This window comes from Nannobrachium achirus (assembly GCF_963921795.1).
Source record: "Nannobrachium achirus genome assembly, chromosome: 3".
NCBI classification, from domain to species: Eukaryota; Metazoa; Chordata; class Actinopteri; order Myctophiformes; family Myctophidae; genus Nannobrachium; species Nannobrachium achirus.
Window position 1 is genome coordinate 65,922,900 of NC_137812.1, and position 14,916 is coordinate 65,937,815.

Below are 14,916 nucleotides of genomic sequence, written 5' to 3' on the forward strand. Positions count from 1 at the left end.
TAAGACAGTGGTTCTCAACCTTTTCAGGCCGTGACCCCAAAATAATCATATTTTAACTGGAGACCCCCCCCCACCCCAACGAGCTCTAAATTGTCACTTTAGAAATGTGCAGATACCCTCAATACACTTAAACTTTATGTTGGTTTGTTTACTGTTGATTGAGAAAACTATGTTGCACATTAAGCTAATCATCTGGGGACCCCAAAATAATTTGGGGACCTGCCCCACAGATTGAGAAACACTGTTCTAAGACAAGGCTCATTGGTGAAGATTTAACAGATAAAACGTGTATGCAATATGCATCCATAGATTGCTATACTGTACATTTACAAAAGGTATACCAGAGCAACACTGAAAACTTTTTCAGCTTTTTTGTTTTCAATACAGTCCGTTTGTTTCAATAAAGTCTATTGTTTGGTTTAATATTCTCCATACGGCTCTGTTGCTACTACAATAGGGAAAAACCTTCTGAGAAACTGGATAATTGTGTCATGGTCTCAAAGACTCACTAGGGGTGCCGTGTTGATGGGAGGACATGACTCTGTAGTTTTCCTCTACCCACCTCCTCGAGTCAAGCCCACTGCCACAGACTAGTCTCTGAACTGCAGGTACAGTACAGTACCTCCATGTACAGTAACGTCACCTGTCCAAGCCCACTGCCACAGACTAGTCTCTGAACTGCAGGTACAGTACAGTACCTCCATGTACAGTAACGTCACCTGTCCAAGCCCACTGCCACAGACTAGTCTCTGAACTGCAGGTACAGTACCTCCATGTACAGTAACGTCACCTGTCCAATTCCCAGCCAGACATTGCTTTATGAACAGCCTCTCTGGGAGCTGGCCAGTTGTCTTCCATGCTGTAGTTTTAGATCCAACCTGTAGCTGCTCCATTTGGCGTTGGGCCAGAGGTTGCCCAACACCAGGAAGAAAAAAACAAGCACGTCTCCGCCAGGTCAGGAAGGTTATTGTGGCCTCCTGGTGGCGCTATAATAGGCTGGCCAATGTGAAAAGGGTGCCTAGCCTGACTGCAAGCGTCAGACTCTTATCACACACTTCGTTTTGGGCACCACTACCAACAGGGGGTGGTGTTGTGCAGTCTGATTTATTAACCAGGCTAGTCTTCTTCAGCCTTTCACGGCAATCGGACACGGCATGCATGATTTTCTTCCAAAAATGTGTTTTGCAAAAGTCAACCTGCTGGTGGCGCTATAACAGGCCAATGTGAAAAGGGTGGCATTCGTTCCTTGACCTAGTGGGAATGTGTGTGCAAAGTTTCACGGAGAGCGCAACCTGCGTTTTATGATTTGAGGCATTTTGTTCAAAACGGACCTATCTTTCAGGACCCTTCCGCCTTCGACTCACCCGATAGGACAGAGAGGGGAAAAGGAGACGTGCAAGACCATCAAACCACGCCATTCCCATTGAAATGCATTGGTAGAATCCACTCTCATAGGTAGAATATTAGTTCTGTAGTAGGGATGGGACGATATGAAAATGTCATTATCACGATTATTGTGACAAAAGAAAAATCGCAATTTACAATATTATCGCGATAATCAAAATCCATTATCCTGGGGCTGAACATTTGCCAAAAAATAACGTTGCGACGCGTTGTGAGCTTGTAGATCGGCAATTTTTTGGCAAAGACATTTGATAGAGAGTGAAAAAAAGACTGTATCAAGTACGTATAATATTATAAGTACCTTTTACCAATAGACCGTTTGTCAGCCTTCTGATTGGTCCCTGAGACTCCCTGACTGGCCAACCAGAAAAAATCATTCACTTTTTGCTATCGGGGGTGGAGTTGTGCAGTGAGAGAATGTTGCTTCAGGCTTTCAACAACGATCCGCACTGCGCGGCACGGCGAGCGTGCAGTACGGCGGTGCGAGGTAATAGCGATTTCGCTCATTATAATGAATAAGCTTCAACAAACTAGTTCACATGGACCTTATCAATGTAACTAAGAGTTTTGATTAGGTACATATATTTTAAATGGGCAGAATTACGAAAGCCAGCCTATTATGTGACTAGAACTATAGGCTGGCTGTCATTTTCCTACCCAAAATGCACTGCGCTTTCTCTTTCTATTTATCTCCTCTGTCTGATCCAGAGGATTAAACTAATTAAAACATATATCTTCGGGGGAAAACTACTGTTTTGCTATGTAACTAGTAACTACTGTACTTTTTTCTTCCCTTTTCATTAATATCACGTAGATGTGTTTTTTTTGGTACTTTATATAGCTGTAATGAGGCTATGAACAATCTTTTTCCCCCATCCACTTCCACTATAAAATAATCTGCAATGGTGATTCTGTCCCACTGGGATTAAACAAATTAAAACATATATTTTCGGGGGAAACCCCCTGTTTTGCAATGTAACTACTGTACCTTTGTCTTCCCTTTTTATTAATATCACCTAGATGTTTTTCCTTTGGTACTTTAAATTGCAATAATGAGGCAATGAAAATACCCTCTCCCCCCATTCACTGCCACTATAAAAACAATCTGCCCAGGGTCATTTGTACCACCATAGTAACAGGGCAGAATGGGGCGGGATTTGACATACGGTCTATTATAGAGGGTTTAAGTGGTACCGCATATGCAGCTCGGCAAATAAAATTAAAAAAATATATATATCTTCACTATACTATTATCGTGAGTATTTTTAATCACGATAAACAATAATATCGCGTATCGTCCCATCCCTATTCTGTAAGGGCAGTTTAATTCTACCTATGAGAGCAAATTCTGACAATTCTTTTCAATGAGAACGGCCATTTGCGGATTTCTGCAAAAAAAAAAGAAAAAAAAAAGTGGGAGACCTTAAACAACTAGATGCGAGGGCCGCTACGCAGACAAAAATGCAGCATGAAATTATGAAAATCTTCAAAGAGGGCTCAGCAAAAAAGCAACATGACACACACATTATAATTTATATTTATTATTCAGTATGCATGTTTAATTGCTAGTCTTATGAAGTCTGAAGTTGAACATTACATCGTATGTCATCATTGGCATCGCAAGGCGGACACTAAATAAACCAACACATCCCATTATTCAAGCAAGGAATTATTTTTAAATACTCTTTTCCAGGGGTCTTCAACGTCTCCAGGCCAAGGTCCCCTTAGTTGAGAGAGAGACGAAGCAGGGACCCCCACAACCTTTTCATAGATTCCATATACTGTAGTTTCATCGTTTGACAGCACAATCATCAGTGTATTTTGGATTCATGTCAATGTGTGTTTTCAGATATTTAACCACTTGAACCGTCAATACTTAATAAACTTCACCTTTCACTCTGTACTTAGTCTGCTCTTTTTCCTCTCTACACCAAAGCTCTTTGCCAACAATAGCCGATCTACAAGCTCACAACGCCTCGCAGCGCGAGTCCTTGTGAGCTTGTAGATCTGCTATTTTTGGCTAAAGTCCTCAGAATATGGACGCTAGGGTTCAAGTGGTTAATATAAAAAAGGTTTCTATCACTCAAAGATTTGGAGGATCCTCTGTAGTAACCATGAGGACCCCCTAGGGGTCCCGGACCCCCTGTTGAAGACCCCTGCTCTTTTCAGTGCAAAATAGCTAAAGCAAGGCTAATCAATAGAAGAATGATTCCAGGTCGTTACGTATATTCAAATTGTCAATTGGATCTTTCCCCCCCAGTGTTAAAAAAGTAGCCATCTTAAAAAAACGAAGGAAAAAAAAAAGGCAGTAGTTTACATCAATCAATAAATAAAGAAACAAAAACGTAGAACTGGCAACCATCCATACCATGTGAATGGATTTTTAGGAGGGAACACAACCGTGGGTTCCCTTGATGTGCAGCAAATAATCAACAAATAACTCAACAAATATACATATGCTAGTATTAACATTGTGTTATGATACTGTAATGATGTTAAGAAATTCTACACAAGTTCTACATCGCCACTGTCAGGAAGAAACCTTGTATTACACCATATTAAACCATTTTTCACCCGGTGTCAATTGTCTAATAAGATCCTGGTTGCTACACTCCCTCTGCCAACCTGGGGAGACAACGGACTGACCTCATGCTTCCTTCTATTCATGAGGAGTCCAAGTCGATTCTTTTCACCTGACAGGGGGGAGTTTGGAGGAGTTTCCACGGTTGGACGTAGCGCGTGGAAGGAACACGTTATTCCAACCAGTTCCTTTCCCCTCCACCCGGCTGGCCAGGGGGAGGTAGTGTAGTGTAGAGACCAGGATTACTGCATGTTTTTTTGTGAGGGTACCTACCCTAGGAGACACGGGGAGAACATGCCAACTCCACACAGAAAAGAAACCTTGTATTACAATATATAAACCGCTAACCCAACTTGTTATGCTCCGTCTTACTTTGTTGTATAACTGTGCTCGCACAAATGTAGCGCAGAAAATAGCCAGCCAATATACAAGCGTAGCCTAGTAAACCACTTCCGTAATCCAGAATGCTTTCCGAAAGAGGCCGGTTTACAAGGCTAATATAAACATATATAGATCGGCTATTTTCACTGTTCTTTTTGAAAAAACTATGGAGGCCAGCAGGTTGAGAGTGGTTATGTTTGTATGTGGGGCTTTAATCTGGCAAGCCAATCTGCGTCTGATCTCTATGTTTCGCACATTCAGCTATCCAGGAATTTGATGTCTGGCTGCGAGTGACTGCTCTTCGTTTAGGGATGGAATCGAGACACCGATGATTTTGCATTTCCCGGAGAAGTAACTGTTTTGGACATGCAAGGTTTCCACCCGATCAAGACAACATGAATCGATGGAGGGCTCCATGAAAATACTGTAAACTGTTCCCACTTGAAGTCACGTACAGTACACAAGGCTCCTACATATTGTTCAAAATGTAATCCCTTTTCCTTCCTTAATGTATTAACCAGTTTGGGAAGGTTTACTGAATGCTGATGGTGACAATACAAGAAGTCACTTTGCGTATACTTCGCCCACTACCATGTAGGAACCCAGTGTACACTGTGACTCCATGCAAGAATAATATCGTAACTGTCGTACAATAGCGTCAAGCAAAAAGCAACAGTTCTGGACATGCAAGGTTTCCACCAACAATAATATCGTCTCTGTCAGGTGGAAACCTCATACGTCCAAAATTGTTACTTTTCAGGATAGCAAAAGTTGCAGGTCTACAAGCTCGAAACACAGTCAAGGAGTGAGCAGATCTGCTACTTTTGATGCTTTTTGTGGCAATAAATTACAAAAAATATATAATAATAATAATATGGAGATAAGAGGTTTCTGACTGACAGCGATGATGTACTGTATTACAGTGGTTCTCAGCCTGTGGGTCGGGACCCCCAAATTATTTTGAGGGTATATGCACAGGGTATATACACATTTCTAAAGTGACAATTTAAGGACTTTGTAATACCTCTAAAATGACAAATTAAACATTGGCCAAATTGTCAAATATTGGAGGCAGAAATTTTGAAAATAGCCGAACTACATCTAGATCGGCTATTTTCACAATAGAACCGTGTTATACAAAATGTAATGCCTCAACTCTTAGTGCTCGTCAGGGTGGGGGGTCCCTAGTTCACATATGATTATTTTGGGGGTCGCGGCCTGAAAAGGTTGAGAACCACTGCTGTATTAGATTGAGATATTACTGTGATAACACAGGAAAAAGAAAAGAAAACACCCCAATGGAGTGGTGTACCATAACAGGTCCAATCCAACAGTATTTCTGCAGTGGTCCAATCCGGTGGTGTCTCATTGTTTAACGTGTGTGGCTCAAACTCAGGTTGAAAAGGCATCATCTTCATCCGCTTGGATCTCAAGCCAAAATATATATATAAATAAAAAGTTGAAACGAGACTTTCACAAACTTTCACAAGCCACATTCAGTCAGTCATCAAATATTCCATTTGCTCTTCCCTACTGTTCTTCTTTGCCCAGGCTCACCTTCCTTTGTCTGTTCAAAACGTATCTACCAACGTCTAAGTCACTCTACAGTACATGGATTTGGAAACCCAATTAAAACCGCCATCTTCATTTCCCATCTTTTTTTCCTTCTGTTTTCACTCTGCCTTTCAACCTCTTGCCTTTTCCTCTACACCCAAGCCAACCCTCATTTATTCTTTTTCTTTTAATTCTTTCCAAATCGCAGCCTACTCTCATCCCGTTAGATTCAATCATAGTCGCAAAATCTACTCATCCCCCATGTCTTTCCCTACATAACTGTCTACGTCAAACCCAACTCGGTCTCAAGTTATTAAACGTGAAACGTTTAAAGTTCAACATCATTCAAAAAATGTTCCGGAAATGGCAGCTCTACAAGCTCACTCCGTGCCATCTAAACAATTTCTAGATCTCATGAATACTAAATATACATCCACCGCCTCCTTCTCTTGACACACACACACACACACACACACACACACACACACACACACACACACACACACACACACACACACACACACACACACACACACACACACACACACACACACACACACACACACACACACACACACACACACACACACACACACACACTATGTAAAACCTTTCATTAATTAAGAGTTCAACACAGACATTAGACATACATTCAAACAGACAGATCAGACATGCAGGCTGTCTTCTGTGTTCATTCATTGGGCATACAACGGATTACCGAGTGACTCAGAGTCTTGAACCAAAATATCCATCTTACTTTTCTTTTTGTGTTGATCTCTTAAAAGATTCCCTTTCGTTTATGTACACAGCTCAGGAAAGAGTTTATTGGCTATGGGGTAGTCTCGTGTAGAAGAGTTCATTGGCTATGGAGTAGTCTTGTGTTTAAGAGTGTATTGGTTATGGAGTAGTCTTGTGTAGAAGGGTTTATTGGCTATGGGGTAGTCTTGTGTAGAAGAGTCTATTGGCTATGGGGTAGTCTTGTGTAGAAGAGTTTATTGGCTGTGGGGTAGTCTCGTGTAGAAGAGTCTATTGGCTATGGGGTAGTCTCGTGTAGAAGTCATGAGAGAAGAAGGAATAATAGCCAGCCTCCAAACACAGGCTATATTTCACCTGCGTCGTACGCGGTTACGCGGCGTGTGGCTCACCAGAAAATAGCCGATCTGCAAGCTTGCAATGACTCGCAGTGCGGCGCGTTGTGAGCTAGCAGATCGGCCATTTTCGGTGTGCGGCAACCGGCGTGCAACAATGTACAAATCAGGTGTCAGGTTACACACCTCAGTGTTTTGACTATGGAAGTCAAATGGCTGAGGGTAAAAGTCACTGTACTGTAGTCAGCCAGCTTGGTGTGCGCTCAAAAAGGGTAAAGCTCCAAAAAGGTAAAGCTTTTTGTGTTCATCATGGGAAGGATGGAGGGTGTTTCCTTTGAGGCGAAGAGGCTTCCGGAGGTTCTGCTGTGGAGGTACCAAACCTTCTCCGTCTCACTCCTCCTCTGTCTCCCTCTGTCAGCAGTCAGAGACCTCAGAGCAGCTTTCCCCGGTGGTTCCTCTCCGTTGGCGCACAGACTTCTCTTCATCCTACAGGAATCACACACATATTATTAATCCTCAACTACCTACAGTACATGCTGTGTGTGTGTGTGTGTGTGTGTGTGTGTGTGTGTGTGTGTGTGTGTGTGTGTGTGTGTGTGTGGACTGTGTGTGTGTTCAAAAACAGAACGACCAAAATGCATTTGGGTCCCCATCCGAGATCAATGGGGGTACATTTGCTATAATCAAATTATTGGCTTAGGAATGCGACAAATACAAAAGAATATGATTGGCATGGCATGAGTAATCAATAGAAAAAAATACATTTTGTGGGTGAACTACTCCTTTAAAGTTAGGTTTAGGTGGTCGGATCAACAGGAGGTCGAACCAAAATAGTAAATCTTCGTCCTCCCCTGACTTTCCGCGCAGCCAATTACAAGCTTCCGCTGCCTTAACCGAGGTGCTTTTTTGGGGCTTTGGTCAAAGGTCATCCAGATTAGGAATCAAACCGCCGCCGCCGCCAGGCATCCATGCCTATGTGGTATGCGCCTGGACCAGTAGGCCAGCGGGCGCCCCTAAGCGAGGTGCTTTTTTGATACACTCGGACTTGTAAAGAGAAGACTGTCGCACACCCAGTAGTTCCTCTCAAGCAGGTGCGTCGGTCACAAAGTAGTTGAATGAATGAATCTTCAATGAAGAAAATACACCCGCACACTGCCACTTGCAGGTTCCAAGTATAAATTTATTAAAAGCAACGTTTCGGTCGGTAGACCTTCCTCAAGCTAAATTCAGTAATGGCTGACAAAACACTATATGCATTTCTACAGGTACAAACACCCAATCAGAAACACTAAATGTGATCACTCATTGATACACTCGGACTGAAAGACCTGCAAAAAAGGGGAGTCCCGTTTGTGCTCACCGTCTGGAAGACTCCATTGTGGCCCCATTCTACAGGGGAGTGGTCCTCAGGGTCTTCTCCATCGTCCTCCTCCTCCTCCCCGTCCTCCTCCCTCACCGTGTCCATGCCGTCCTCCTCGTACTCCGTCAGGCAGTCAGACTCCTCGGCTGCATGGAGAGCATGGAGACGTTTAACCACCTCGTAAATGGTAAATGGTGCATTTATATCACGCCTTTATCCAAGGCGCATTACCTAGAAAGCATTACATTCACCCAGGGTTCCCCGATTAGTTTTCCCCAAGGGCCGAATTATGTCTAGGGTACCAAGCCGAGGGCCACAACATTGCAGGGGGCGACGGTGGTGTTCCCGCAACTCCAGTGACAGTTCAGATATCGTCGTTGTCGGGTGAAAATCTTGTATGTCCAAAACCATTTGTTTTGTATTTATCATTTTAAAAACGATTTAAACTAGTGAAAACAGCCGATCTACAGTGTGCTTGTAGATCTGCTGTTTTCACTACTTTTGTGCGACGGCCTCGTATGATGAAGCAGGGCTTTACTTTGTGAAAGAACATACACATTTTGAGATACCGCGGGCCGCCTATTGGGGAACCCATTCACACAAACACAGTCATACACAGACTGCGGAGGAAACCATGCAAGGCACCAACCTGCGCACCGGGAGCAACTAGGGGTTCAGAGTCTTGCTCAAGGACTCTTCGACACCAACTCTGGGTGAGCCCGGGATCGAACTGGGAACCCTCCGTGTTCAAAGACAGTTTCTCTACCCCTGAGACACTGCCGGTTATTATATTTGGTTGACCTGAGTCTCCCCAGTCAATACTTGGCCACATCCTTTTCCCCCTCTATACCAAATCTCTTCGCCAAAAACAGCCAATTTATGAGCTCACGACACATCGTGTTAAGACCCATTGTGAGCTTGCGGAGCAACTATTTTCACAGAATGTTTGCTTATTATCGCAGAATGTTCCTTTGGCCATTATGACGTGCCCGCATCATAATGGGACACTATGGATAACCGGGACACTAGGGATTAAAGGATTTATTGTTTCATGCATGACGTTGTATAAATTGAGCTTTAGGCGTTGCATCTAACATGGAAACAAGGAAAGTGTGCTGTAGTGAAATGAACCTCACCGTCTGCAGTTACAAATTCTGCAGTTGTGACTGGCTCTATCCTGGAGACTATCTCCGCCAGGTCAGTGAAGTCAGCACTTGGACATGTACAGGACTGAAAGACAAGCAAAGAAAATGGAGCTTGGAAAGAAGAATCTACAGTACAGCCACATGTACCACCAATGAGAATCCTAGACAAAATCCAAGATCACAAACTTCAATTGCTGTGTGTGTGTGTGTGTGCGTGTGCGTGTGTGTGTGTGTGTGTAGGCCTGTCACAATTATTACATAATTGTCTAATCACAATTATTTTAGGTAATTGCAGTTATTTTGCATAATCGTTTCCATGTTGAGAAATGTTCATATAGTTAGTGGAAAAACAAAGTAGTGGAAATAGCAGACCTACAAGCTCAGTTTCAAAAAGTAGTGGAAATAGCAAATCTACTTGTAGATTTGCTATTTCCACCATCAATGTTATTTTTTTTAAGTATAAAGTTGTCAAATATGTCTGTAATTTCTTTGTATATTTAGGTTATGTGTCATATTTGCCATGTGCAACTTCAAAGGCTACAAGCCAAACAAATGTAATTGTCAAAGACAAAAACACAATTAAATCGTTAATTAATGTCATAATCGTGACAGCCCTGTTTGTGTGTGTGTGTGTGTGTGTGTGTGTGATGAACTCACGTCAGTCCTCTTGCTGTCATTATAGTCTGCTGAGCGGTGGTCTTTCAGCATGTTGGCTATGATGTCACCTCGGGCCCAGCCAGTAAACAGCAGCTTACCATGCTGGTAACCCACATCCTGATGGACAAAAGGTTTCATCAAACTATCAACAAATTATTTCAAAATGACGATTGTTAGGGGGCACGGTGGCGCAGTCAGTAGTGCTGTCGCCTCACAGCTAGAAGGTCCTGGGTTCGATTCCTGCCGGGGGACACTGTGGGTGCTGGGGGCGTGTTCCCTCCTCCGCGTCATCAGTGCCCACACCCTAGGTGGGGTTGGCAAAAGGGCCTTTCTGTGTGGAGTTTGCATGTTCTCCCCATGTCTCCTAGGGTAGATACCCTCACAAAAACATGCAGTAATCCTGGTCTCTATAAAGCCTCCCCTGGCCAGCCGGGGCGCCTGATGGAGGGGAATGGAACTGGTTGGAATAACGTGTTCCTTCCACGCGCTACGTCCAACCGGGGAAGCTCCCCCTGTCAGGTGATAAGAAGCGGCCTGCTCACTCCTCATGCATTGAAGGAAGCATGAGCTCAGTTCGGGGCCCTCCCCAGGTTGGCAGAGGGAGAGCAGAGCCCAGGATCACAGCTTAGGCAATTGGCACCGGGTGAAAAAATGGGTTACAAAAATCGTGGGATAAAAATTTAGAATAAAAAAAAAAAAATGACGATTGTTTGTTTGTTTATCTCTCATCGTCTGTCTATGTGAGACTACTGACATATTGGCTTGTGGAGTTGGCTCTCGCTTTAAAAAAACCTTCGCAGGGGCAGATGCTCTGGGATCAATCAACTTATTATTATACTCAATTGGACAGAATGGACACAGTGGCGTCAGTTCAGAAAAAGCTAAGGTATGGCATGCGCGCCTTCATGTTGCCATACCTTAGCAACAGGCATGATACATTTATTTTAAGAAGTATATTTTATTCCCCCCCCCATTTCTACGGTTTCTTGGACTGGATATGGCAGCCTGGAATGGTTGTTCAAGTGCAGCTAAACTTGGCATGTTAGTAAAGGTGCCACAATGAACAATAATGCATTGCACCTGTGCAGCTGACCTGTGGAACCTGGGAATATACCATTTTGTCAAGATGGGGAGAATACAAGTGTGGAGAATATAGACCTAATTATAATACCTTGTTAAAGTGACCATTTTGTAAAAATTTTGCATTTGTAGTTATTTTACTGTAATTTAACAACACTAGAAGCTGGGCCGCCCTTCGGGCGGCCCAGCGTCTAGTCGGCGACCTGGCCAACTCGGAACAATGTAAATAGGGAATGAATGCCCCGCCCTTTAATGCAAACCCCATTATACCTGTTTTCATAGGACCCGTTTTGACCATCTGTCTGCCTGTGTCCATTTATGCCCATATATGGAGATATCTGTATCTGTCTGTCTGTCTGTCGGCGTCCATTTTATGTCCATATATGGAGATCACTGCAGTTATAGTTCTGGGTCCATTTTATGCCCATATAAGGAGATATCTGTCTATCTGCGTCCATTTTATGCCCATATATGGAGTATCTGTCTGTGCCTCCAACTGTGTTGCAGACACAGTGCCGGTTCCCCCTTTAATGCAAACCTCATTATACCTGTGGTCATAGGACCCGTTTTGAACATCTGTTTGCCTGTGTCCATTTATGCCCATATATGGAGATATCTGTATCTGTCTGTCTGCGTCCATTTTATGCCCATATATGGAGATCTTTGACCATCTGTTTGCCTCTGTCCATTTATGTCCATATATGGAGATATCTGTATCTGTCTGTCTGCAATCCATTTTATGCCCATATATGGGGGCATTCATTTTATGCCCATATATCAAATGCCCATATATGGAGATCTCTGTATGAGTCAGCCCTTGTGCCGATACGTCCATTTATGCCCATATATCTGTGTAGCCCATATGGAGATCTGCCCATATGCCCATATATGGAGATACATAACCATGGCATTTTGTGTTGACTCATGTTGCGTACGCGATGTCAGAGCCTTTTATGAAATGATGTCACAATGAGTCAGCGCTTGCGCCGATTTCCTCCGGAACAGCCTGATGTCAACAATCAGCTCCGCATAAGGAGATTCCGAACGTTTTGCGCTGTTTCGGAAAAAACGCGCGTCGGGTCGATTTCCTCCGGAACAGCCTCCGAACGTTTTGCGCCGTGAGTCAGCAGAAGTGATGTCAGATTGCCCATATGCCCTGCCCATATGCCCATATATGTAGCCCATATGGAGATCTGCCCATATGCCCATATATGGAGATCTCTGTATGAGTCAGCCCTTGTGCCGATACGTCCATTTATGCCCATATATCTGTGTCCCCTTTATGCCCATATGAGTCAGCAGTGCCCATATGCCCATATATGTAGCCCATATGGAGATCTGCCCATATGCCCATATATGGAGATACATAACCATGGCATTTTGTGTTGACTCATGTTGCGTACGCGATGTCAGAGCCTTTTATGAAATGATGTCACAATGAGTCAGCGCTTGCGCCGATTTCCTCCGGAACAGCCTGATGTCAACAATCAACAATCAGCTCCGCATAAGGAGATTCCGAACGTTTCGCGCCGTTTCGGAAAAAACGCGCATCGGGTCGGGTCGAGGCCGGGCACTGCACTCCGCGCCGCGGCGGAGAACGCGCGTGCCGAATCTGAAGCCGGTGGGACGAACGGTTCTCGAGATACGCGGATTACATACACGCAGACAGACAGACAGACAGACAGACACGCAGAGACTTCTCGCATTTATAGATAGATAATAACCCGAACAGATAGACAAAGACACATTCATGGATTTATATTTATAAGTAACTTTTATTTTCCCCCTGGACCCAGGGTAAGGCAGCTGCATACCCCGCCATACCCAATTGACGCCCCTGAATGGACACTCATTTGTCTTTCTCCACTCGTCATGTGACCTGGAGGATTCTCTGGCGTCTTTAAAACGAGGCACACAGTGTGAGTAGGGAGAGGCAGGTCCCCCACTTTCTCATGCTCTTTATGGAGTTGTATTCAAGCTAAAACAGGATATTAAGTTAATGTTTAAGAAACACAGGATAAGATGTTGATTTCCTTTGTGCAGGCACATGTGTGAGTGTGTGTGTGTGTGTCGTCTTGGTGGTGAATGATGGATCCAGGTCATGGGGTGTTTCAGCCATTACACCATACACCCTCGCCAAAGGTGGCCAGCTCATAGCCGGGGAGCCACAGGCCCAAAAGCTCAAAGAATAGGGTTTTACCTGTGACGTCATGACATACTTTTTATTTTTGTTTTTTCTATTCATTTGGTCATTAAGGTACACAGAATGAGAGATCTGCTCTGCCGGAAACTCTGCGAAAAAAAGTTATGTCCATTTGTATTTTCACTCCATCGACTTCAATATACAGGAAAGAAACGCACCCAAAAAATATGCTTTAAGTAGCATGTGAGGCAGTGCTACTCAACCCGCGGCCCGCGGGCCGCATGCGGCCCTTTCCGCATGTCTGTGCGGCCCGTCATGATCATGCCAAAAAAAATGTGATTTTTCTAAGCCTGTCAAAGTTAACGCGAAACGCAAAACGCGGTGATGTTTGACCCTCGGTGCACTCCGTAGTTAGGGATAAGAGTCAGGAAGCGAATGCAGTAGCAGTGCAGAGATGCAGGCGGCTACACTAGAGCTACAGTACAACGAGACAGTCAGACAGACAAATATGCAGAGATTTTGCAGCAGACAACCACAGTCGGGCTCACTGGAGCGGAGACGCATGACGGTCGTGCGATATGAACGGCCGCGAATCCCGCGATCGTCATGTTTCAGTCTAATGAAGACCTAGCCCTTGTCTCCGCTGCTTGTCTCTCCCTCCGCGACTCCGCCAGTCAGCTCCGACTATAACTCTATGGCACCGACAGTCCAAGCATTCCAACAGATCGCGCTGCAGCCAAGGAACTATGCGTATTAACACAAATCTCCTCCAACGAGCTGTTGTGTTTTACAAAGCTCAAAGCATCAAACTGTTTTACAAGTACAGTGCATCTGAGGGGGAGTTGAACTGTACTTGAGTTATTTTTCCATACAATAACTCTCTTCACCAAAAATAGCCGATCTACAAGCTCACAATGCATCTTGTGGTGAGCTTGTAGATCGGCTATGTCCCCCAAGAATAGGGATGCTGGGGTTTGAGTGACTGAATAATAAGTATAAACGTTTATTTATTTTAAATCTGTCCTATTAATGAAAAGGAGTGTTAGTGGCATGAGAAAACATACCTTTACATTGCCAAAGTTCACTAGCTTTGCATACCCAGACACAGGGGAGGTTACAAAAAGGTTGAACCAGAACTGTTCATTTTCACTTCACATTTTGTGAATAAAGCCTAATTTGATAAAACATTCAAATGTCATCAATTTCATCATTCCATCCATGACAATCTTTTGGTTCAATGAGGTTTGGCCTGGCTTATGGAAATGTGGCTGTTTTCTGTGCGTTTCCTTAATTATTAGACTGTGTACTGTACAAAATCAATGTAAACGTCCAAAATAGGACCGTCATTTTTAGCTTTTAGCATTTTAGCGGCCCTTTGGACTTTTGGTATTTTGCTGAGTGGCCCCTGAGCCATCTCAAGTTGAGTAGCCCTGTGTGAGGGGTCAAACTAGGGGTTCTTGATGATTCTGAATCCATTGCAAGCATTTGTTTTGCATGAAAAACATTCCTTGGGCTAGAAAACG

The 14,916-nt window shown here is 43.9% G+C and overlaps 2 protein-coding genes across 8 annotated transcripts in view; one reads left to right on the top strand and one right to left on the bottom strand.

The window, feature by feature from the left end:
* shoc2 (SHOC2 leucine rich repeat scaffold protein) overlaps nucleotides 1–14,916 on the top strand; it is a 618,526-nt gene that overhangs the window by 252,412 nt on the left and 351,198 nt on the right. The gene's annotated exons all lie outside the window — the stretch shown is intronic.
* Nucleotides 2,967–14,916, bottom strand: part of pnpla6 (patatin-like phospholipase domain containing 6) — an 85,937-nt gene continuing 73,987 nt past the window's right edge. For all 7 annotated transcript variants that reach the window (XM_080721924.1, XM_080721925.1, XM_080721920.1 and 4 more), the window contains 4 exons: nucleotides 10,171–10,287; nucleotides 9,505–9,598; nucleotides 8,369–8,514; nucleotides 2,967–7,494 (listed from right to left, as the gene is read on the bottom strand). In XM_080721924.1, coding sequence (XP_080578050.1) covers nucleotides 7,423–7,494; nucleotides 8,369–8,514; nucleotides 9,505–9,598; nucleotides 10,171–10,287 — 429 coding nt within the window. In that variant the 3' untranslated portion in view covers nucleotides 2,967–7,422. The remainder of the gene's footprint in view (nucleotides 7,495–8,368; nucleotides 8,515–9,504; nucleotides 9,599–10,170; nucleotides 10,288–14,916) is intronic.